At 35.0% G+C, this 26500-nt stretch overlaps 1 protein-coding gene across 4 annotated transcripts in view; it reads left to right on the top strand.

The window, feature by feature from the left end:
- Positions 1 to 26500, top strand: part of Nox4 (NADPH oxidase 4) — a 142995-nt gene that overhangs the window by 100152 nt on the left and 16343 nt on the right. For all 4 annotated transcript variants that reach the window (XM_052762962.1, XM_052762963.1, XM_052762961.1 and 1 more), the window contains 5 exons: positions 3416 to 3497; positions 13339 to 13458; positions 16077 to 16185; positions 18915 to 18983; positions 20200 to 20300. In XM_052762962.1, the coding sequence (XP_052618922.1) occupies positions 3416 to 3497; positions 13339 to 13458; positions 16077 to 16185; positions 18915 to 18983; positions 20200 to 20300 (481 nt within the window). The remainder of the gene's footprint in view (positions 1 to 3415; positions 3498 to 13338; positions 13459 to 16076; positions 16186 to 18914; positions 18984 to 20199; positions 20301 to 26500) is intronic.

The raw sequence follows: 26500 nt of genomic DNA, 5'->3' as shown, positions 1-26500 counted from the left end.
TCCACATTGCCAATACTTGGAAGATAGATCATTTTCTCCCAAAGGTGACATGAAACTGGGACACAGTAAATGTATCAAAACAATATTTCTAAATTGGGAAATATTTTTTCCTAATTTTTTTCTTGAATAATTAGCTATATTGTGTCATAAATGATTATCTATACTGTGCACATTAGTATAATTGTGTATAGGATGTCCTCCAGGTCTTTTTTGTTGATTGAGTTAGAGAGAAATAACAAGAAGTTGAAAGTCTGTAGACGCTTGTGTCGATTAAGGAATCCCGACTGGTGGAAAATCACCTCCAGACATCTCTACCTCATTAGTCAGCTCATTGCAGTGGCTTGGCAGCAAGTCCCTTGGTTCTTGTCAGTGGCTTTAACAACTTCCTCTAAGATGCCCTGTGAAAGGCCTGAGCAGCAGTGTTGGAAAACTGCTGTTTTCTAAGGAAAGCGTGTGTCAGCTGAGAAAGCACGTTGAGGTGGCCTTTTGCTGCATGACAAGTAGCGTTTTGCTTTTCTTTCTCAGCAAATGAAAACTAAAATTATGTCTTCTGGGGAATCAGATGAAGAATGAGATGGCAGCTGATAGTTGATGGCAGGAATCTGAGAGGCTAAAGCATCACACTTAATTTATCTTTATTTTTATACAGAACAAACAAACATAAGCAGTGAATATACTGGAATAGAGGAAAAAAAACCCTAACTGATCACATTTAGGAACCTATTCATAAAATAATAAAAATTTTTAAAAGACAAAATATCAATGTATTGCATATGTATTTTGCATCTGTGAACTTTTCTTAACAGTCATGCATGACAGCTGAAAGATTTTTGATAATGTTCACTTAGGATCCCTTGAATTTATTATGCTTATGTTTGTACATTGTTATTTATTTCTACAGTATTATAACCAGAAACTTTTAACCCTGAGTTTATAGTCAAATGGTTTGGGGATATATATATAAAAAGAGACTGGGAAAATAATGTCTTAGAGCAGAATAAAACGCATTAAGAATTCACTTTTTTTTTTTTGTTTTTTGGTTTTAAGCTAGCTTGGAAATCATTCTCCAAATTTCAGTTCATACTTTTAACTCCCAATGAATCTGCTATACCTTTTAGACAAAACATTCTTTTACATAATAAAGTTCTTGATTTATTTTGGTCTTAAGTTTTATTTTTAGAATCTATTTTAGAAAAGGATTGAATGGCTAAAATACTTGGAACCCGGTAAACACTGCAAAGTATTAATTTAAAATAAAAGTCAAGGTCATGCATCATCAAAAAATAGAAGCCATGAATTTGGAAGAGAGCAAGGGGTGTTATAGCGAGAAATCCACGGAGTCTGTTTAAAGGACAAAAAAATTATTAAGGGGGAAAAACTCACTGTACAGAACAGAATTGACACAGGTTCTGGAACGCCGTTCTGGCTTCCTGAATCAGTCCTGCATCCAAGTCCTGTGATGGAGCGAAGAGAGAGACAGATGCCTGAGTGCATCTCAGGTCTTAGGGGGTCGACGAGAGGCCATGCCCCAGGGGCATGTACCTCAAAATCACAGACAGGTGGAGCAGTTACCTGTTGCATCTCTAGGGGTGCTGCTTCAAGGTCATAGACAGAACAGCTCTCTACCACAGGGTGTAAAGAGACATGTTTGGAGTGAAGAAAGGGAAGGGGAAATGGTTGAATTTTAATCTTAAATAATAAAAGAAATAATTTTAAAAGAAGAAAACTTACAAATTTCAAAAATAGCTGTTATCATTTCATTAGAAAAAGTATTAACTTCATAGATTAAAATAACAATATAACAGTAGTTAATATTAGTTAATTTTTCAAAAATGTGGATTCGAATTAAAGAATAAATACAAAAGGAAAAAAATGGGTACTGTAGCTTTGGAACTCTCCACTTCCGAAGAGAACCAGAAACCTAATGCCGTTCTTGGATCCTACTACGTCCCCTCCAAGTGTGTTGTAAAGATCCAGTGACAAGACAAAAAGAAAATGGAAACCTGTGAAATGATTCTGGTTGGGCAATGTGAAAATAAGTCGTATGCCCCTTTTCTCAGTAATACTTGTGGCCTTCTGCTTATGCTTACAGTGACTTTGCCTATAACGTTCAGTAACTGGGAAGGAGCACAGTGATCGAGCGTAGATTTTTACTGTTTCAGCGAGAGTGCTCATCACCTTCACTGTAATGGATGGGCAGCAGCATAGGAATTTTAGTTTAGCACACTACTGCAGCTTGATTGTGTAAGTGGTCAGAGTACTCATTCTCTTGATTTCCTGGTTGATAGTGACCAACTATTCTCTAATGAATCATGATGGTTTACCTTACCCAGTTTTTGTTACAGCATGCAGCTAGGCAGTGTTAGTATTGCTAAGATAGCATTAGACAGGATTCATCCTTCTCTTCTCTGTCATACTTCCTCTTTGCCTTCATTTTGTACTTTAAATCCCCCGAAGTCCATTAATCTAAATCTTGGTTCATGGCCTGCTCTCTTCATTTGATTACTATAAATTCATTCATTCAGTTATCATGATAGTATAATTAGTACATTTGATGGTGTAATTAGTACATTTGAAACATTCATTATAACATAATTAGTGCATATGAAATATTAGCAATTACAGTGACTTTTTTGCTTCTCTGTTACTGAATACTTCTACCTCTTCTTAAAAGTTAACATGAAATGTAATTGACTACATCGTTCCTGTTTTCATTGGTTTCTTTGGGTTTATATATAATGTGCTAAAAAATGGCATTATTTCATTGCTTTCTGTCTTGATAAAATGATATTTAGTGTGTTCCCCCGTCAAGAGTTTATTAATGTGATTCAGTTTTTATTTACAAGTGAAAGCATTCAGCTTCACTTCCATTAGTAAATATTCTATCATACGGATAAAGCACGGGTTGCTCATTCTCATGTTTATGAGAAATTTAGATATTTCTGTTTATGGTTGTTATAAAAATGTTGCTGTACCCTCATACTTGCTACCAAGTTACATGTGGAAGTTGCTGCAGGGTATGGAAAGGAAATACTTAACAATAGTCAATGCAAAGTTCACATTCCCAGGATGGTCCTAAATCACTCTCCCATGCTATTGTAACTGCTTTATTATCGGCAGTTTATAATGACATGTTTGGTTCTAACATTGATCTTACGACACTAATTTCTGCCAAATGCCTGCCATGTAATGTGAGAGCTGTGATTGGTGTTTTTTAATTCATATTACCCAAATTAGTAACAGTGTACAACTCTTATATTTAATGTCATATGTCTGTTTTAAAATATTTTCAGTTACTATATTATTTTATTCATAAAATATATATGCAGACAGTAGAAAGAACCAATTCTCTTTTGAAATTACATATTCATAACTAATTTTTCACAGTTGATATTAATTTTTTTTCATTTGACAGAACGATTCCGAGATTTACTACTGCCTCCATCTAGCCAAGACTCTGAGATTCTGCCCTTCATTCAATCTAGAAATTATCCCAAGTAAGTAATGGAAGTTCACTGGGTGTTGAGAAGGGAAGGGTCAAATGCTGACAGAAATTAGTGCAAGTAAGGCGAGATACAATTGCTCTCTGGGATTTGTAAAATTCCTGAGTGACCTAGCCTAACCAATTAGGATCTCACTTGTAATGTGTGACCTTTGGCTCTTCACAAATGATGCAGAAGACCAAGCTCTGCTTCTAAGTACAATGAGCTGGGAGTGGGGAGCTGCTTCTTTGTGTAAGCAATGAACCTCTTGTATAGTGATGCTGTATCATCAGTGGGTAGCTCCTCATCTTATTCTCTATTTTCTATTCTTTAAATTAAAGGAGGAGTATTTACGTAGAGATTGTCCTCTTGGTTTTTTAAATTCTTTTGCTGATTCATTGTAATGAACTTTTTTGGTCAGAAATATGTCTTATGACCTGAAATATATTGTCTATCGTATTTTACATACAAAGGGTAATATCTATGGAGCAAACCATACCCAACATATACTCACAATTCTCTAGCTAATGTATGTTGTGAGATTTGGGAATTGGGGTGGACTCTAATTAGGCTGCATGGCTTCCCGTAATCTTTAGCATTCTTTGAACATGAAAAATCTAACAAACAGAGAATATAAAAATGCAGTCTTCAAGCAAAAAATACTCATGAAGTAGAAAAAGTGACTTATTAATGAAATGTCTGTGTATGTGAAGGAAAGACAATCATAGAGAAAGGAATACTAAGGGAAAGCCATTTGAAAAGCATTTCCTAATGATTCTGGGGAACACTGTTAAAATTTAATGAAGTTTCTTAATCACATTCTTAAATTTGTGAACACTCATTGAACCCATTGCCCAAACCAGGGGCATCTGCTCTCTACAACTCAAGCACAGACATTGCTCTGTAAAAGTTCTCAGAGCCTGAATAGACGTGATGGTTATGAGAACAAAACAGATGACTTTAAAAAAAAGAACACTTACTGCAAAGTACATTTGGATGTGTAGGGCAGAGGAAAGAAGCAGGAGTAACAACGTTGATTGATCAGTCTCTGCTCGGGTCACCATCATTATATCTGAAAAGATGTTGGCTTATGCTATATATTTGAAGGATTTTTAGATTTATATTCTTGTCTTTATAAAAAAAAAGCTTGTATGTGCAAAATGTTTGAGGAGATTTGACATAATTTAGAGTAGACATTAAATTGGATAAGTAAGTCAACAAAATATGACCCAGAAGCTCTGGAAGGTTTACTGCAGATATATACAAGGTATTGTGAAAACACAGGAAGAAATTACTTCCACTTGCTTTCCCAAAGATTAAGTCCTATGAGCAGCTAAGCACCTAGCTAAGCATCCTCTGCTTATAAATAGGAATATTTTTTTTTTTTTTGGTTTTTCGAGACAGGGTTTCTCTGTGTAGCTTTGCGCCTTTCCTGGAACTCACTTGGTAGCCCAGGCTGGCCTCGAACTCACAGAGATCCGCCTGGCTCTGCCTCCCGAGTGCTGGGATTAAAGGCGTGCGCCACCACACCTTTATGACAGAAGTCAGAATTGTTCTTTGGCTCGACTGCCAAAGAACAACCTTAATTGTTTGGACAGTAAAATCTGTGTCTCAACTCAGTCTCATTTCCCAACTGACTGCTTAAAAACGTCTTCAAATGATAATATTGGGTAATATCTCTAAAGCATTAGTCCTCCGATGACCTTGTCAGGTTTCATCTCTTCACCAAATAATCTTCCTTTTTCTTCTCTGTATTTAGAGTTCTATTTCTAGAAATTCTCCCTCTCCAATAGTTTTTGTTCACTTATGAGTAATATATTTTTACCAAACTTTTATTATCATCGATAATAATGAAATATTAGTAACATATAGAACATATTTATGTAGGAATTATACTATGCATTTTAAGTGAATAATTCCATGAAATCTTTATCATTTCCCTAGTATTCTTATTTTCCAATATTTTATGTCAGAGGATTGACAAGAAAACAAGTAAGTGTCATGACTAAGTCATGTGGTGTCCTTGGTTCTCAAACCCAAATCTCTGTAATCACAACTTATAGTTAATTATGTTATACTGGCTCCCATTCATCCATCCATCCATCTTTTTATCCAACCATTCATTAAATATGTATTAAATACATACCACATAACACTCCAATCATAATTACCAATAATATAAAAATGACTAGGGTACAGTTTATGTATTTGAGGGACCTAGAATCCTCAGAGGGAAAAGCAGAGTCAGCTTAATGTATAGATCATACCAATGTGTTAAGGCATATGTAGAAAATATTGAATTATATTGAAGAAGAAAAAAGAAGTGCTCATCTAAGTATATAAAGTTTAAATTTGTCCTTGAGTAAAATTGTCCAAATGAGAGGTTATTTAGTGAAAACCAGGAGTATACAGCATATGAAGTCATTGGAATGCTTGAGGAACACTACCATCTATTTGATAACTGTGTGGTACACACATCTATAGGCACACTCTAGAGAGAAGAATATATAGAGAAATGAAGATGGTTCAGTCTGGTCTGCCATTTAAAGGAATTTGGGCTTGGTTACGATGGCAGTAGATAATCATGAGGAGGCTTTAGGCAATGAGAATAAAAGCTTATCTATATTTTCATACGCTTTCCATGGATCAAAAGTAAGACATGAAATATTGCCCAAGGGCAACATAATCTCCATTTAAAAACTTTACATTCAGGTAGCAAGCCATAAAAGATCCATGAGGTACTGGTGATATGAAATATTCAGTCGCTATCATATATAATCAACAAAATGTAGAGGTGACTGACTAGACGGATGAAGAGGAAAGAAATGGAGCAGTCTGAATTTGGGGTGACTGCAAGCTTTTTTACTGTCCTCATGAGGGGAAATGAGTGACAGTTTCTATGGGTTACTTTCTTTTCTCCTGTATTTTGATTGGAAATAACAAAGATGCTTCCTCTTTACACTAATTTATGATATTAAAGAAAATGGTATAAAAATCCCTGGCCTATATAAAGAATTCTCATCCTATCCTCATTTCTATCTCTGTTCTGCACTTTCTCAACCCTGAACCTTGCCTCAGAGCAGCATGAAATCTCTGTGTGAGGTCTGCGTACTGTATTCAGTCTTGACACTGTCACAGGGATTACTGTTCTTCCCAAGAAAGAAGATCTGTTCATAGGATCTTTTTGCAGGATGATTAGTCAGGATGAAGCCCTTTCTATTGTGTTCCTGCCTATGTAATATTGGTGCTATTGTAGAAATTTCCACAGCCACAACTATTTATGTTGTTCTTTACAATACATAGACTATTTTAATATTACCTTTCATTGTTGGGACTATAGAAATGACTCAATGGTTAAGAAACTTCATGCTCTTGCTGAAGATCTGAGTTTGGTTCCCAGTATTCACATTATGTGGCTCACAACAGTCTGTAAGGATTCTAGTACCTCAGACTTTCCACAAAGTTCTGCACTTACAACACACACATATCTACACCGACATGCAAACACACAAAATCAAAAATAAAATAAATCTTTTTAAAATGAATAACAAAACAAGAATTATTATCTCTTGTCTTCTCATCCCTACATTGTGGACATTTGTACTGGTGGGATTCTAATACCTAGTTGACAAGAGAATGGAAAATAGTAAATTTTTGACTTGTTTATAGAATCCAATCATGAGTATTCCTGATGCTATTGGTATTCTGTAGCCTAGAGAAGCAATATGTCAATAGGGAATTATTCTATTAATATTAGCAGGTAGTAAGTTCCACAGCCCCTGAGATTCAAGTCACAATTAAATTCTCCAGTCTTTGGAACTTTAGAAACCTGGCAGACCACTAAAATCAAATGATTTTACAAAAACTGAAGCAGATTTTGCAAAAAAAAAAAAAAAAAAAAAAAAAAAAAAAAAAAAAAACTGATAAAATTTTAAGGTTCTGTTTAAGAGATACAATAAGTCAAGGAGCTAGTAGTTCAAAGTCAATAAGCAAACAAGAGGGCACCTTAGTGACTGACAGAGTAACTCAGACTTACTCAGAAGAACTGGTTCCAGAGGAGCCATGTGAGTCAGCTAGCTGGAGGGTTAGCCTGATGTCTGAGGATGCAGGTGTGTCTGAAGAGATGCGCATGTGTGATTTGGCGTCTGCATCCTTGAGAGACATTGGCTTTGCTCGGTTGTCCCTCCTCTCTTATTATTACCTGCCAGACATCTTGAAGTGTGAGTGGACTTTAGGCTTATGGAGTTTTTGTTTGTTGGGGTCTTTGGTTTTGTTTCTGACTAGTAGATTGTCCTGGAATTCTTCCTTTGTGAAAAGATCTTTAAAACCTAGGTTGGATGTCTTTCAGTGATAAAGTGCTACATGGCATGTATGAAGCCTTGGCTTTGATTCCCAACATGGAAAGAAGAAAAAATATCTTAAGTATCCCACGTTGATGTCCTTGGGTAGAAACGACCCCATTTTAACATAACATTGTTTATCACTCTTTAAAAATATTCTCAGCTCTAGACAAACAGAAAGTTATCAGTTAATCTATGACCTCAGAAACAGTTAATGAAGTACAGTCTATAAATGAAAACCAAAATGGAAGTTAAAAGCCATTCTTAAATTAAATGTGTAGATTCATAATGGATATAAGAATATAATTTCAAGAATATGCTTGTTTTAGGGCAGCTCTTTCCCAGGAAAAGTTTATCCTTACAGACTCTTAAGTGATGAAAGGTTTTTGTGAAGGATTTCCCAACAATTTACTAGTAGTGTTTCTTTCTTAAGTGTTTTTTGCTATCCAAATCTCCTAACAAGGTCTGTGCTTGTTTGTTTTGTACCTGTGTGTTTCCAGGCTCAGCGCCTGCTAGGTAGGCAAGTGTTTTAATGAAGTTTACCACTGAGTTAAGTCTCTGTCCTCTACAAAGTTTTAATCCAAATGTTACAGGCTTCCGGGACTTCCTCTGATCACTGTATGTAAAATAATCACCTGCAGCAGTTCAGTTCTGCTGGGGATGTCAGGGATGCTGTTAGAGCTTCGTGTCTTATCCTTTATCCGGGATACTAACTTTGAATAGAGAATCTAGGGGTAGGGCCCAGATCTGTGTGTTTTAATAAGACCTCCAAGAAATTCTGATGCACATGTTAGTTTACAATCCATTAAAGCAAGACAGATTTTGAAGACCATCTCAGGCTTTCAATGCTCCCTGGCCACTTTTTATGGCTTTTACTGATGTAATTATCTCCTGAGTGATCTAAACTGCAAATCCATCTTCTCCTGGGGAGTAGTTAATCATAATCATTTTTTCTCCCAAATGAAGACGAAATTGTTACCTGATGGATTGTCTAGGACTGTGTGCCCTTTATTTCCCTAAGCAAAATAAGTGGTGATTGACTGGCACGATTAATGTCTAGTCATTAAGGAAAGGACTACTGGAGATACATTCAAAAGGAATTTAGGAATGATCTTTGCTTTAAATAGAAGTTGTGGTCTAGGAAAAATCTCTTGATGTCTTGGAGTCTAAATTCCCATTACAATAAAATGGAAATTTATTTTGCCTGCTGTAAGTTATTTTGTGATTCTATAGTGAAGGTATGTATAGAATAATCAGTACAGCTTCTGGAACAGATTAAATTTTTAAATAAATAGTTTTTATTTTGATGATATTTTGTTTTAGGCTCTGAGGTAAAACTCAAATATTTGTTGATTTTCTTTTTTTTTTTTTTTTTTAAGATGTATTTATTTATTCAGTACGTATATAGTGTTCTGCCTGCAGGCCAGAAGAGGGCACCAGATCTCATTACAGATGGTTGTGAGCCACCATGTGGTTGCTGGGAATTGAACTCAGGATCTCTGGAAGAGCAGCCAGTGCTCTTAACCTCTTGAGCCATCTCTCCAGCCCCAGGGAAGCCTCAAAAAACAAAAAACAAAAAACAAAAAACAAAAAAACCCAATCACCTGTAACTCCAGGGCCAAGGACTCTGCTGCCTCTTCTGCCCTCAAGGGTAACTGCATACACGTGGCATATATTGACATGCATACATGTATACACACACACACACACACACACACACACACACACACATGAATAAAAATATCAAATCTTAAAGAAAGAAATGTAAATAATTTTTAAAAGTTGCTTTATAATAGCACAAAATGGTTGTATACAGATCATAAATATTTGTTATTAGTAATAATAATATGTTTTTTTAAGTATGCTGTGTATCAAAGTTCCATGTTAAAAGGCTTATTTGGTAGTTAAAATAGAAATGTATATTGAATATAATAAAGTAGAAATATAAATTGAATGTGGAGTTTATTTTTCTTTCTTCTTCTCTGCATACATTACCCAATACCAGGAATTTTATTACAGTGGTACAAAACAGCACAAGGCATATCACATTACTTAAATGAAGCATTAAGTCATAGAACATGTGAAAAGATGCACTTGCATGTGGCATTCAAAAAGGTAAAGTCTTAGAAGCAAGTGGCCTGGTGCTTGGAAGGATCTGAGGAGTCAGAAGTGTCGTGATTATCCTCTGCTTTAAAAAGTAAATAAGGACATTTCCTGATTACACAGCTATCTTTCTCCTCAGATTGTCAAAGGCAATTCATCGTTAATTTGCTGTAATATCGGTCTGATCTAGAGAGGCAACAGCAAGTGCCTGGAGAGAAGACTTTTGAGAACTACCTCAAATAACTGTTTAATCAGCTCCATCTTAACAAACAACCAAAACAATTTAGGAAATATGAGTGGGAACTATTTAAAGAAAAACATTTAGTAAAATGTAGAGTATGCAGATGTAGTTTGGGGTGAGCCATGGAAATATATGGCTCCTTCTCTTACATATGCTGTCCTTCATAATACAGCGTTTCATCACTCATCAACTGAATTTTAAAAATAAGTCCATATCTCAATTGCAGTTTTGTATAAGTGAACACTTGCATTTAATCTCTATAATCTTGTCACATATATGACAGTGGTAAAATCTAGGTACTAAAGGCCACTACTATTAATAAATGAAAGCCAAGATATTTTGCACGTTAATCAAGTTAACATGTAAAAAATTAGATTTAAGTTATTTTGTCTCTTTCTACCTCTCATAAAAAACTAGGTCTCATCAGGTCACCAGTTACTAGTGATTGTGTAATCATCCTTTCCCTTGACCATTGGTTGGGCACTGTGTGTGTGTGTAGTGTGTATAATGGTGGGAGACTTAGCATTGGATACTAACTTACAGTTAAGAGTCAAAGGTTCTTCTGTGCTGCTGTGCAGTCGGGTAACAGAAGGTAATGGGTGCTATATACTTTCAAAGATAGTATAAACGATTCTGAATATATTCACAGTAGTAAAGCCATAAACATTTGAATTATATATGACTAAGCTGATTAAAATATTTCATAGTAAATTCAGGTTTCAAAATAGTACATGGGACCTCCTTTATATGTATGATTTATGATTAAATATATCAATTTATAACAAATTGTTAAAAGTGTTTTGAATGAGAAGCTACTGATTCTCAAAGATCCATCATAGCAAGTCCCTACCATCCCCGTCTTGTTTTGACCTTAGTCAATTTCTTCTGTTTATGCTGTGCCTCATCCCAGTAGCATACTATACACTGATATCATAAGTAGAAACTATCCCTGATGTTTGTGTTGCATTCTACAATTCCTAACAGGTTTTCTCTGTGTCATCACATCTTGTCTCTTTTATCGATGAAGCAAATGAATGTTAGTGAGGTCAAGTAGCTCATTTGTGATCTCATTTCTAGTAAATGACTGGAACTTCAAGTTCTAGTGTTCATGCTCAAAGCTATTACAAAACACCAGAGAATAGCTGTGTGGGGAGGGAGGAGGATGTGTTGTTTTGGAAGCAGACAATTAGCAAAAAGGTCCTTTTCATGATTCCTCTCACTTATTTGTTGATAAAATAAAGTATAAATATTATTGCTGAAGTTTGCAAAGAACATCTCTTTTAAAATATCAGTGCATTCAATTAATTTATTTGTTATCTAACTCATTTTATGTGGCATTCAAGTGGAGATGCAAAAATTTATAGGGTGAGTCTCAAGTCATTGTTGGTCTTGAATCAAAAACATCATCATACACATAATTCACACAGAGTTCATGTTTGTTGACTACATGTAAGATGTACGTTAAATAGAAAAAGAATTGCACATATGTAACTAGGTAAGGTATTTAGTAGTAGAGAGTCTTCCTACATTAGGTATATCAACTTTGGTGATTGTTTCTTTAGGTAAAAAGGGGTTTTCATTTCTTCCTTTACTAGATACAGTATTTTTCAAAAGCAACATTAGCAAGTTTTCTTGCAGGATAACACACTTGTATTTCCTAGGGTGGCCTAAGTTCTATCAGTGTGAACAGTTAACCTTGGAATAGCACAGTATTGTGGTGCAGTGTGATGCAGCATCCTCTGTGGATGCAGTGAATCTCTAAGATGGCATCCTTCAAGCAACAATGCAGAGATTCAGTCTGTTTCTCATTTCTGGGCCAACACATGCTTTTTAGTTACCAAAGATAGGAAACAACATATGCTTGTCACAGAAATAACAAATTGCTTGTATCTAGAACTATTCATATGACCCAAAATACTCACAGATACCTGGAAAATAAAGCCATTTCTGTGAACGTTAAAAGCAACATCAAATATAAGTAATGAGTAAGTACCGTGAAGCCCAGAATTCTAAGAAATGCTTATTAATGAATTGATTTTTACATAATTTGACAGACACCTATTTACTCCACATGTGATAGTATTAGGTGACCGTTTATTTAAGTGGCCCCCAAATATAAATAATATGTAGACATCTTTCTATACAGGTATACTACTTGAAAAGATAAATAATGGAAAAAAGTTATAAAATGGTAGTGTCTCATATACATAGGGTCTATCTTTTTTTCCTATCAAGATGTCTGAAATGATTCAAACCATAAAAGTATGGTCATTTTATAATCATCACAGATAAGTCTTTTGATCATAAAAGTGAACCTTTCAGACATTGAGGATGCAGAAGGCAAGGTGAAATGGAAGAGTCACAGCACCCAAGTGAGACAGCTTCTCATAAGGAGCCTTTCCAGTTCCAAATTCACTTGTACCACATCTGCCAAAATAACCACACAGTCAAAACAGATGAATGGAATTTGAAAAATGCAGTGTTTTGACTGGACATTTGCTTCCCTGAATAAAATTAATGTTCTGTTATTAAGAAAAGAAGGATGGATACTAAGTAGACAATTCATGATTTCTGTTTGCAGTTTAAGGATAATTACACACACACACACACACACACACACACACACACACACACACACATACACACACACTTACATAAGCACTCACCAAGGGACGACAATTTCTATTGTGATTTCTTCATTATTTCCTGTATTTATTAATTTAACTAGAGCAAGGGAAGGAACAATGCTAGATTCTTCTCCTTCCTCCTGTGATTTTCTGTCCCCATAGTGTATATGTGAGTAAATATGTCTGGTGGAGTATTTGCTACTGAAGGATACACTATTCAGTTTCAACATAGTGAATAGTATTTTCATTTTGTCAATTATCACAATGAAATATGACCAGAGCTTTAACTGATCACTACTTATACAGAATAGATTTTCCTACACTTTCCTAAACTTTTAGTTAGTTTAGAAGTGGAAGGAAGTTCTTGTTTTACTACCAGTAGTTCAAAACAGATTGCTTATTCTTTTGGACTTGTCACTATAAAAAACAATGAAATCAGGCCTGAGCCATTATAATACATAGAATTTGGATTCAGCATGAATGGTAAATGTTATAGAAAATTAATTTATTTTCTTTTTTCCAACCTTTGTCTGCCTTTTCCCTAGGTTGTACGTTGATGGTCCGTTTGGAAGTCCATTTGAGGAGTCGCTGAACTATGAAATTAGCCTCTGTGTGGCCGGAGGCATTGGGGTCACTCCATTCGCATCGATACTAAACACTCTGCTGTATGTCACTTTGATTTATTTTATTACTATAAATGGAGAAATGCCAATATTCTAACAGTTCTACTTTACATAGAAAGTCGTTTTTAGAGAGTTTTCCCACTCACTATCCAAGAAATTCCATTTCCTAATTAGTGAAGGGAAAAATTCAGTAACTCTCAGTACATGGTCTGTAGCTCCCAGCATGCTCCCTGTAAAAAGAAATCCATCTTCTTTTCCTGTTAAGAGTTACTCACCCCCAGACCTCTTTCTTGACCTCAGAGTGGTACCACTGTTCATTCATTTGGTCAACAATTACTTTGGGGTGCCCTTCTGCCAATTAATCTTAGAGTTACTGGGGATAAAACAATGAATGAAAGTGTAGACTCTGCTGTTAGAAAGTTCACATTTAATTAGGGCAGCTTAAAGTAAAAAGTTGATACAGTGGATTATTTTTGAAAATATCAAACACAAAGAAAAACTAAGAATCAGTATTTTAGAAGAGGGAGGCAGAAAGAAAACAGATTATAGAGTCAAGGATTGCAATGTCTTCTTCTAGATAATACAAAATTGCAATTATGCCTCTCTGAGTCTGCAGAAAAATGAGTACATCAATAGTAAGGTGTGGATGAAGGAAGGGATCTGGTGGTCCTACCCTTCATTGCCAAACTGCATGCTACTGATAGACTCAGGGAAAGAGAGAGTCATTGTCAGGCTCCAGTGGGTAGTTCAATCCTGTGGTCACACAAATGGCCCTGGTTAAATTAAATGGGTAAGAGATCAAAACCAAAAGCCATGAATCTGGGTAAAGGACTGATAGGAAAGTAAGGAGAGCTGATAGTGATGGAGGGAGAGAGGATAGGGTTGGGAGGAGAGTGACCAAAATGCATTAAATACACATGTTTAAAAGAAAACTTACAAGCCAAAAAAAGTTGAATAGAGTATAAAAACAAATGTCTGGGGTAATTATAGGAGTATGATAAGGAAAAGCTTTTATGAGATGATGAACATATCATCACCTCATCCCTTCATTTATTAGCAAATTTGGAACAGACTGAAGAAAAGAAATGTCAAAGTTGAGATTGCCCAACTGGGAAATACTCTCAGTATTTTAGTTCCAGGATTATAAACAAAGGTTAATTTATCACCATAAAAACAGAAAGTGACAGCAAAAAGGTGCTTCCAGATCACTTCCATTAACATCTCAACTAGACAAAATTCACATTAAAATGTGTGAGGGAATATCGTAAAAAGACGAGGAGGAGGAGGAGGAAAGGGAGAAGCAGCAGCAGCAGCTGCAGCAGCAATATTCCTTTTGCTTAGTTAGGAGGGTCAAGAATTCAAGATAGATAAACTTGGGCTACATAGCTAGACTAAAACACATAATATAAATGAAAGCTATTTTTGAATAATATTTTATTTTATTTTCAAGTGTTATACAAGATGTGATTTGGGGACATGTTGGAGATTCTTACAAAAATAAGCATGTTCCAATCCTGTAGCTGGAAGATTTCCTGTGTCCCGGCCTGCTGGCTGTCTGGACAAATCTTCTCCACTCGAGTTCCCCAAGTAAACACACAGAGGCTTATATTAATTATAACTGCATGGCCATGGCTCAAGCCTTTTGCTAGCTAGCTCTTATACCTTAAATTAGCCCGTAACTATTAATCTATGTATTGACACATGTTCCCTGGCTTTACCTGCGTCCCATTACAGTTGCTCCTTGGGTGTCTGGCTAGTGTCTCCTGACTCAGCCTTCTTTCCAGAGAAGAAGTGGAAGAGGAAGAAGAGGAGAAGGAGGAGAAGCAGCAGCAGCAGTAGCAACATCAGCAGCAGCTGCAGCAGCAATACTCCTTTTGGCTTAGTTAGGAGGGTCAAGAATTCAAGATAGATAAACTTGGGCTACACATCTAGACCAAAACTCATAATATAAATGAAAGCTATTTTTGAATAATATTTTATTTCATTTTCAAATATTATACAAGATGTGATTTGGGGACATGTTGGAGACTCTTACAAAATTAAGCATGTTCCAATCCAGAAATCATTTGTTTCTGACGACACATTACAAGTTATTTTGATACTTAGTATTATGAAAAATGGAACATTTTCTTAACCTCAAGTCTGCTTCATAGTCATAAGTAGGCATCCAGACTTGGAATTGAAAGTGACTAGAATGTATTACATAGTGTGTGGTTGTGAAATCTTTATTAAATGATTATTATGAAAGGGATAAACAACCAAGTTTTTGGAATGGTTTTGCCTAAAAGTCCGAATGGAATAACCTTTTGATCCCTGCACCATGATACAGTTCACTGGAACAGAGAACTTGTTTTTCTGGGACACATGAGCCAATGTTCTTCTGATCCAAGAGTTTAATTTCTGGTCTTGAAGTGGAAACAGGTGATGGGTATACAATACCGACAAATTTAGCAGTTGGTGACATTGTAAGTCAATGTATTGTTTACCATAACTGACAGTAACAATAAGTATTGTATAACATACTGGCTTGGAAGTAGCTGGGTTTGGGGTGTGTTTGTTTGCTCCCTGTTGGTTGCTTATGAATGAAACTCTTCAAGAATATGTGGATTTTGTATTGTTTATGCAGTACCAGTCACAGCTTCACTCTATTGATTTTAAAGGGATGACTGGAAGCCGTACAAGCTAAGAAGACTGTACTTTATCTGGGTATGCAGAGACATCCAATCATTCCAGTGGTTTGCAGACTTACTCTGTATGTTACATAATAAGGTAATATCAGGATGGTTATTATTTTTAGTTATGTCATTTTCTAAACAGTATTTATTTTTATATTTTAAAGCAAAAAATGCTTACTGTAGAATAAAAAGATCTCTTAAATCTAAAACCAGAGGTAACATCTAATAAAAACAGATTGACATCTTCTCAGATGTGAATGTTTATTAATATACGTTTTTCTATGACATACCTTAACATGAATTTCTGCATTTTAACATAAAACACTCAAAATAGTTGTACATGCACATAGCTAGAAGTGATCAAAGGATATGAAAGGACCATCATATCCTTAGCATCTTCTAAGCTCAGTTATAATAAATTTGTCCCATGTGCTTGTTTTAATATTATAGTCAGCAGGTTTCTTGATCCACTATACACTATTAAAAGTCAGTTTTTTCATTTCTTACTCAGAAATAATGTGTATTCTTCACCTGTCCTACCAGTAATACTTTGCATTCATTTATACCTATGTTTATTCAAATTGTTTAAGTAAAGCTTCTGTCAGTATTACACATGTGAAATACTTGCTACAAATACTTCAGATCTACTGAATAAAGTTAAATCTCTTTTGTTAATTTACCTATCTTGCTAATTTACCTACCAAGTCTATGTCACTATAATTATGAAAGTTCTAGCATATTATTTATATTTTTCTTCAAATTATTTTAAAACTTACTGCTACATCTTTTTTTTGGTTTTTTGTTTGTTTTTGTTTTTGTTTTTGAGACAGGGTTTCTCTGTGTGGCTTTGTGCCTTTCCTAGATCTTGTTCTGTAGACCAGGCTGGCCTCGAACTCACAGAGATCTGCCTGGCTCTGCCTCCCAAGTGCTGGGATTAAAGGCGTGTGCCACCACTGCCCGGCTTATTGCTACATCTTAAATGTTGTTTTTCTGAGTGAGCATAGAATCAATTTATTGTCTTTACTGATGTGGAGAATTCCATTGCTCCCTGTTACTGACTTACTTATCAATTCCTTAATTCTGGCCTCTTTGTAACTGTAAAAAGTTCTTCATTGATTATCATTCACATGCTTCATTGCAATATGTTTTTCTTCATGGAGTCAGTCTTGATATTATCCAACAAATATCATTAACTGTCAACTGTGAATAGGATCTGTCTTAGGAGCTAAAGATCTATCAGGTAACAAAATAAAGCCAACCTTTTTATCTTTCTTGTATCACTAGTAGGATATACAACTAAACCAGTAATATGCAGGATTCTCTAATTCTGTGATTTCAATTTGGGCCAAAAAGAAAAGGAAATTAGAAGCATATCAATGTTGCTGACAGAGGGTCTGTTTATTTAAGGAGTGTGTTTAAGAGTGTCCACCAAACCAAGTGCTCTTAGGATACAGACTAGTCAAGAATCTTGGTGACAAAGTCAAGACAGGGAACCCAACACTCCAGGAAGTGCTGTGATTCAGTCATATGCTTAATGTAATAGAAGAAGAGGAGGGAGGTCTTTAACGTAAGAAAAGGCAAGAGATGCAGCAGCAGAGTTGTGTACATGTGTGCATAAGTAGGGGTGTGTGTGCACGTGTTGTATACATGCATCTGTATTCATGTATGTGTGGGTGCCTGTGGTACTCTAGGCAAAGCAGACTTTATTTTAGAAAAAAGAGTTTTAAATACAAATCTAGGATTATTGAAGATGTAAACTCTTTCAAAGTGGTCTTAGAAACATTATTCACAATATTCCAAGTATGCAAACATCTCATATATGCCTGATGGGAAAACAAAATGCAGTGTATTTATACACTAAAATTATTTAACCTGAAAAATTAGAGGATTCCCACACATGCTAAAACTTGGGTGAACCTTAGAAATACTCTGATAATTAAAGTAACGGAAGCCACGTGAAGGGATGAATACGTTATGGCACCATTTACATGAGGTACTTGGAATAGTTCACTTTGTAGTTAGTTAATGTTGAATAATAGTTTCCAGGTGAGAGAGGAAAAGGAAAGCTGGTGTTTCACTTTTTCTAGATGACTTCTTTGACAGTGTATCTCTTGCCTCATACAGTTTTACTTGAGGAAAGTCAGCAGTGAATGAGTGTAAAGCATGGGTACAGGTTTACATTTTGTTCTTCAGGTTTGTTTTTCTTTCATGAATATTCTATATCCCTATTGTCTTTTTGGTTTTTCGAGACAGGGTTTCTCTGTAGCTTTGCGCCTTTCCTGGAACTCACTTGGTAGCCCAGGCTGGCCTCGAACTCACAGAAATCCGCCTGCCTCTGCCTCCCGAGTGCTGGGATTAAAGGCATGCGCCACCACCGCACGGCCCTATTGTCTTTTTTAATGAAAATTACGGGTTTTTGCTGAGTGAAGGCATGGGTTAAAATGTAGGGCCTTGTAGAGAATAAAATGAAGGACTTATAGAAATAAGATAGTGCTTAGCATGGTTTATGATGTGTCTTTAAATGTAGATGATTGTTTTCTTCCACCACCACCACCATCATCACCACCATCATCATCATCATCATCATCATCCCTAAATATCAGCAGTAGATCAGAGCAAGTTAGGAATGTAAGAACCTATCACCTGTCATCTCTGTGTCTGTGTATTTGTTAATCACCTATCAACTCCATGCCTACTTGTATTTTATTATATTTACTATGATAAGCCAAATTATCTATTGTGTTATAGAGTCACATACGCTAGGTAGAAACTGACTACTTGGAAAGAACTTCAATGAGTCTATTCAATTTTATGTTTTATCAGTTTTGGCAAGAAAACAGACCTGACTATGTGAACATCCAGCTGTACCTCAGTCAAACAGATGGAATACAGGTATGTGGCTGGATGCGCTTGTTAATTCAATGAGCCCCTTGATAACAGAAGATTTACTAGAAGAGCTGTGCTGGAAGACAATTTCTGCAGGAGGTCTGAGCAGAGGTTTCCTAGAGGAAAGCCTCTGTTGGAATCTGTCCAGGAAACTCACGTAGCTTGTCCTTGAAGTCAACCCTGTTGTGCCTTTCAGTTCTCCACACAGCACGCTGAAGCAAACCTTTTGATTCCATCTCTCCTCTTGGGGTTATTTCAAGTTCTCTGTCTCTAGGGAGACATCAAGCAATAAGTGACCAACCTTTCGATCCTTTTTCCATAGAGGGAAGGTTTGCTATGGTGAGAAAAGATTAAGTCATACCCAATTAAACTTAGTCCATCCCAGAGGAATCTGATATAGAAACAGAGCCACCATGCATTGTTTTCTATAAGAGCGACTATGCTGAGGATTTTTCTTACATCATTTTGTGTCGTCTCAACTAATTGGTACAATGTCTGCTATTAGTCTCTATATTTTGATGTGAAACAAACTAATGTTTGAAAATATCAAGTAGCTGTATAATGTGGGGAATCATGGTGTAAATCTTGTTTTTCCAGATTTACAAAAAAAAAACCTCTGTGTGTGTGTGTGTGTGTGTGTGTGTGTGTGTGTGTGTGTGTGTGTGTGTTTGTAATTTCCCTCTGATTGTTCACTGTCAATTAAGAAGCAGTGTTTATTCTGTGCAAGAATGATCCCGTTAACCGTATTGGTTGATAGGGTGGAGATTTAGAACTCTGCTGTCTTGGGATGTCTTGTCTGGAGTTATTTCCCTCAATTTGTGATAACAGTTTGTGTTAATTTACTCATGTAATGAGTAGAATATGACAACGTTACTTAGGTACAAATATATGGCAGTGACATTTCATTTTGAGCCTATTCAAAAGGAATGTGATGAACTGGAATTTGTTCTTTATCTTACTTTAAATTTATTAAAATGAAGCAAATAACTAAGATCTAGGTATGTCAGCAATTTGTAAAAATGACATTCAAAAGGATACTGAATTTTAAAGGAGAAGAAAATGAAAGTGACATTTTGAAATAATTGTACTTCACAGGTTTCTATTTTTTACCTTTTGTCATAGGAATTTGGACGGCAGATATAGGCTAGGTGAATTCATGTAAGAGAAATGTGCCATTTATCCAAAGCTATGTCTTATAAAACATGTGCTTCTTTTTTGACAGAAGATAATTGGAGAAAAATATCACACACTGAATTCTAGGCTTTTTATTGGACGCCCTCGGTGGAAGCTTTTATTTGACGAAATAGCAAAATGTAACAGAGGGTAAGTAATGTACCTCATAAAATTGACATGTGACTGAAGATCAAATTAAAATATTCCTGGCCCATCCCATGAAATGTTTAAAGATGAATTGCCACTGTGTTTACAAATTACAAAGTCATTTGAACATTCAGTTTCAATCAAAAGATGACATAAGATAGTTACCACCCTAAAAGCTGGGAATACTGAATAATTAAAAATTAATTTAGAAATAGTTGGTGAATTAGATTCACCTACCTACTTTTAGATCTGTGTGCTCACTTTAACTTGAATATTTATTTTCATGGTGTATTTCAAACAATCAGGGTAAAAAATTTTCAATGTCATTTTGATGAACAAGGGAGCGTCATCATTACACCTAACAATAGTTACATTCAGAAGTTACATTTTTGTACTTTACTATCAGACTGAAGTTTTTTTCAAAGATTTTATTTTAAGGTTAACTATTCAAACAAGAATTATTTCAAAATACATTTTTCCTTCTTACAAGGTGTAGTTTTATCAAGAATCATAATGTTATAGATGTGTCTGTGATCTGAAGAACTAACTGTGAAAGGAAAGGTATTTACGTTGGAGCAGACAAACCAGTCCATGGGTCATCACTGAATTTACCATAGTGAAATGCAGTAACCATAAACCACGGAAAATACTTTCGAAAACTTTGCCCATGAACATCTAAGTTTATACCATGAGTTTAGTTTTCTGATCTTTCATAAGTTGTACTAAACATTTTGCAGATGTGGACATTTCATTATTAATTACTTTAAACATATATGCTGGAATAAAAATATATTAACTCGTTGGTTGACAAAATGGTGCTTGCATAAACTCTTAGCTAGCATTTGGACATTGTACAACATTTCCTCTCTAATTTGAATTGCTGTTTAATTCATTAACCCATTGAATTCTCTCAGAATCCTATTTATTTTTATAACTGAAAAAGTTATACCTTCATTGCTAAGTTGATATCACGTCTGTATCAAGTAGGCATATAAATTATAATTTTGTTTTTTTTTGTTTTTTGTTTTTTGTTTTTTGTTTTTTTTTGTTTTTGGTTTTTCGAGACAGGGTTTCTCTGTGTAGCTTTGCGCCTTTCCTGGAACTCACTTGGTAGCCCAGGCTGGCCTCGAACTCACAGAGATCCGCCTGGCTCTGCCTCCCGAGTGCTGGGATTAAAGGCGTGCGCCACCACCGCCCAGCATAATTTTGTTTTTAAAGTACCTTAGGAACAGCTTGTTCGTTGGCTAATATTTTTCCTTGTGATAACTAATATGTACATTCAATTAGTGATGTAGACATTTTTGGAGATGTGTATCACTGGGGATGTTCATCCTTCTGAAAGCATCGTGTAATGCATACTTATATATTACTATACATTATTATTAATTATTATTATCTCATTATGATAATATAATTATTATTAATAGTATTATTATTATATGGTTCACAGAACAGTCAAACTGTATCAAATTGCGCACCAACTCATGAACAATGTGCTGTACTTATGTATTAATGACAGCTATAGTATCATTAGGTGAGGGGAAATTTAATTCTGTTTTCATGTCATGTGACCACAATCATGTGTTTGATTAATCTTTGATTGAAATGTCCCTATGTGGTGCATGAATGTAGTTGAATAATTTGTAATTTTAATAATACATTTTTATATAGAGAGGGTAATTAAGCAAACAAACATGCTTATAATATGTGACATATCTCCAGACCTCTATATAAGTTTATCTATACATGTGTTTATTTAGATAGACATAGAATAGAGTCCAGTGTTCCCAGTGCTATTATGAATAAAGCAATATAAGTTTAAATGAAGCACAAGAGAAAATAATGTAGCTAAAAGTCTTAGTAAACCAGACATTTCTGAGGCTGCTGCAGTTTTACAGTAACTCCCTTTTTAAAGAAAGCAAAAGGAATACACTCTACAATAACAAAATGTGTAGTATAAAAAATATATATAGGCAGAGCCAGGTGGATCTCTGTGAGTTCGAGGCCAGCCTGGTCTCCAAAGCGAGTTCCAGGAAAGGCGCAAAGCTACACAGAGAAACCCTGTCTCGAAAAAACCAAAAAAAAAAAATATATATATATATATATATAAACATACTAGCAACATGGTCATTTATCATCAAATATTATATATCATACACAATAATTTTCATAATCAAGAATGTTTTAGTTTGTCTCTATGTTATGGGACCACAGTCATATGTGTGATTTCTTTTTTGAAATTCCATTATTTGGTATATGAATGTAGATGAAAATTTTATAATTTTAAAAATGCATTTTGATATATACAGAGGTTATTGATTCTAAGTGCATAGGCCATCTTGAAAGACGAAAAGCTTTAAAGAGGACCTCCAAGCCATGAATGCATGGTTGATAAGATGTACTGAAAAGATCACTAACTCAGTGTGGCCTCTGACTGCACCCTCAGAGATTTTGTTTCAGAAGTTATAATTGGAAGTCAAAGGAGCCAAACTTATAAAGAATTAAAGCTACCCATGTGGTTCAAGTTGAGGCATGTTTGAAATTCCTTCAGTTGCTTTCTCTTTCCTTTGATAAACTACTTTTCAAGTGAAGAGAGAGTGGTTATTTATTATATCATAGCAGAGATACTTTGTAATATTCATGTTTCTAGTAAAGGTGAACAATGTAAAAAACTGTCAGCCTAGTTTTGAACACATTCTTTTCCCATCGTTCTCTAGTGTAAGCTGCACCAGGTGTGATAATTTTGTCTGACTTATCTGACCCTTGGTATAGACACTACATTATTATTTACTGAATTCTGGAAAACATTCTTTTATATTTTTCCATTCCACATTGCTGAAAACTTTATCAGTTTCCTTAGCTCAACTCTGAATCCATACCCCAATCCGCTGGCTCTCTCACAAGGAATCAGATCGAGATTATCAGCTCCTTCCATCACTTTGTGGGAATTATTATTTCTCATTGAATTTATATTTTAAAAGATTTCGTATGTTTATTAGTTCTTTTCTTGTGAAACTGGCATAAGATGATTGAATTGCACCAGCTACTGTTCACACTATAAATTGCTCTTTGCTGTGTGTATTAAGACATGCATGTGAAATTAATTATTTTAATGAGTTTTATATAGCACAGTTGGAAATAATGAGTTAATATCTTAAGAATTTGCTAATGGGGGATGAATACTACAGAAATAGAAGGTTTCACTTAAAACATTTGGTTAACTTCAAACTTATAAGTCACTGAAAAACAAAATAAAAATAGAGATGACACATACATACATTCAGCTTTCTAACACTCTGTGGTGGACAAACTTTTTTTCATTTTCAGAAAATGTTAATTTATTAAACCAGTGGCATCCCTTTATTTAGTATATGATATGGATTGAAAATTGAGGTGAAACTGTCTATGTCCAAGAGGTGGGAACTGTTAATTCATTGTTAGGAATTCTTACAGAAGCTCTGAGTACCAGTGTGCATGTCTTTGTGCTGATTAGGTTTTGGTCATCTTGACGCCAGCTAGGGTCATTTGGGAAGAGGGAACCACAGTTGAGTAAATGCCTTCATACTGTTGGCCCACAGGCAAGCGTATGGGAGCATTATCTTGACTAATGATTGATGTGAGAGGACCCAGTCTCTGTGGGAGGTGCCACCCCTAGGCAGATGGTGCTGGGTGTATAAAAGGGCAAATTAAGGAAGTCCTGGTGAGCAAGCACTGTTCTTCCATGGTTTTGGCTTCAATTTCTGCATCCAGTTGTGGCCCTGAGTTCTTGCCCCAACAACCCTTCATGAGTCTACAAACTGTAAGGAATCATTTCCTCCCTAAGTTGTTTTGCTCACCATGTTTCTCATATCAATGGAAAAGAAAATAGGACAGTGTGTAATTGATAGGTGTACACATATGAAACATAAGCTTTAATTTTTAAAACAAAAATATAGTGATGCTACAGTAGATAATTATTTTTCCCTTTTTAAAAATGTTTGCAGATTTGTCTTCAATTTACTTTTAATGATACTCTCGCATTTTGATAATGGACAATTTTTGTGATATTCTACTTTACACTATTATAAAATATAGATAATGTGACCACAGCTACCTTAATTTTGAACATTTAGGTCTCTCTAGATCTCTACTGTTTAAAATAGTAAGGAAATTTCTTTCTCATATGGGAGTAATACAGCATTTTAGTACAAATATCCTAGTTAAAAAAAAACTCACCTGTATATCCTGCATCACTGTGGCTTCTTTAAATTCATAAAATGAACTATGTAATCAAAACATATGCTCATTAAAAAAGAGGATATTTTGAAGTTACTCTGTCTTTATCATTATTTTATAGATGAACTGCAACCCCCAAATACAATGGTGTATATTGAATGCTATAACTGATAATTGAATTCAGAAATTAATTGCTCTCTCCTGGCTATGGGTTCAGTGTGCATTTTATAGCTTATAGCTTTCCTCAGATTGAAATATTAACTGCCTAACTTTGCAATCTGTCTCTTAAAGGGTGGGACTTGACAGTTGGGTGATGATAGACACTCCCAGATCCAGTATTTCAAGTCGTATAACATCATGAGGGCATCTATAACTCATTTGCCATTTCTTTCTTTCTTGATTTGTTTATTTGTGTTTCTCTGCATGCTACAGACAGAAACCACGCTTTCTATCTAGATGCTAAACAATCATTCTTTAATAATAGTTTTTCAAAAGCATAAAGGGAGAGTCTAACAATGTCAGAACTAATTGTACTAGCTCAAATTCAGTTTCCTATTGTTTATCATAGTAATGCATATGGTATTTTAAGCCATGGTACGTATTTATTTCACAAAGGGAAATCAGATAGTATTAAATATGGGTTAAATGTTTCAGGCCATGTTTTTATTTTATTGCTTCATAGAATTTCCAAAGCAATACAGACTAAGCCACCACTAGGTTTGGCACTCACGTTTGCTCCCATCTCCTTGAATCAAGTCACCAAAACCTACTGGTCCTGAGCTACGGCTATTACATAGAATGAAACAAGTTCTGAACATCTGACGCCCACACCCTTACTCTATGTACAAAAGCCGGTGTTTCATATTAAGAAATTATGCACTGGCACATTAAGCATTTGAAATTAATCTCAATGTCTTCTTTCAGACAGTGTTCTCTGCCTAACAGTTGACTCCATCCATCTCATCAGTATTTGTAATTGTATCTGCAAATATCTGTCAGGCTACAGGGATCTATTGAAATTTTAGTACATATGGATTGTAAAGATTAATTAGACTAATTGCAGATATTTAAAATGTTGTAGGATTTTACTAAGTTAGAGAAAATGACAGTGAAGAGAAAGAGACTCTCCAAATTATAGGAATAAAGACACCATATGCAGTTGAAAGTGTGAAAGCAAACAAAATGTCCATGGTATGTGAGTGTTTTAAAAATAATGGGTTAATTATCAAGAGGAGGCCTCGGGAAATCAAACTTGCAAAACAAACTTGGTAAAATTTTCTGTCAAAGAAATAATGATATTATCTCATCATTATGCAGTTTAAGTGCAAATGCTTATAGCCATCCATTCACTTTTACTTCATTTTAACAAAAATCGCCACAGTTTTAATAGTAATCAAGGGTTTATTAAGCATGGTAGTATGTATTTTCATATTTCTTTTCCTTGTTTGCAGTTTAATTACCATGTAATTGACTAAAATGTTAATGGATACACATAGTGTTATCTTTGGATTCTTTTGTAATAAGATTTAACACTTGAAATTTTTCTCTGACACCATTTTGTTTATATCTCACAACTTTTGTTTCATTTTTTTCATTGTTATACAGATCTAAATAATTTTAATTGTCATGTTTTATTTTTTTATCCTTGCAATATTTGAAATTATTCTGATCAGCTTCTGAATATGCAAATATTTTCAAATACATTTTTGTTATTTATATAGATTTGTTTGAAAATTTCCTGATCAAGCTTTAAAAATGTAGGCTGAAGGAGAGCATACCCTGTCAAATTTTTAGATATAAAAATTTACAATGACATTTATTTTTCTACTGAAAATATATTTTTTTCATTATAATATATACTGATTATGGTTTATTGTCCCTCTACTCCTCCCAGTCCCTCCCCACAACTCCTCCCATCTAGATCCACCACCCTTTCTGTCTCTCATTAGAAAACAAACAGGCTTCTAAGGGATAATAATATAATATAA

Source organism: Peromyscus californicus, unplaced genomic scaffold (genome assembly GCF_007827085.1).
Source record: "Peromyscus californicus insignis strain IS unplaced genomic scaffold, ASM782708v3 Scaffold_4__1_contigs__length_199733344, whole genome shotgun sequence".
Lineage (NCBI taxonomy): Eukaryota > Metazoa > Chordata > Mammalia > Rodentia > Cricetidae > Peromyscus > Peromyscus californicus.
This window is presented reverse-complemented; position numbering and strand designations above follow the sequence as displayed.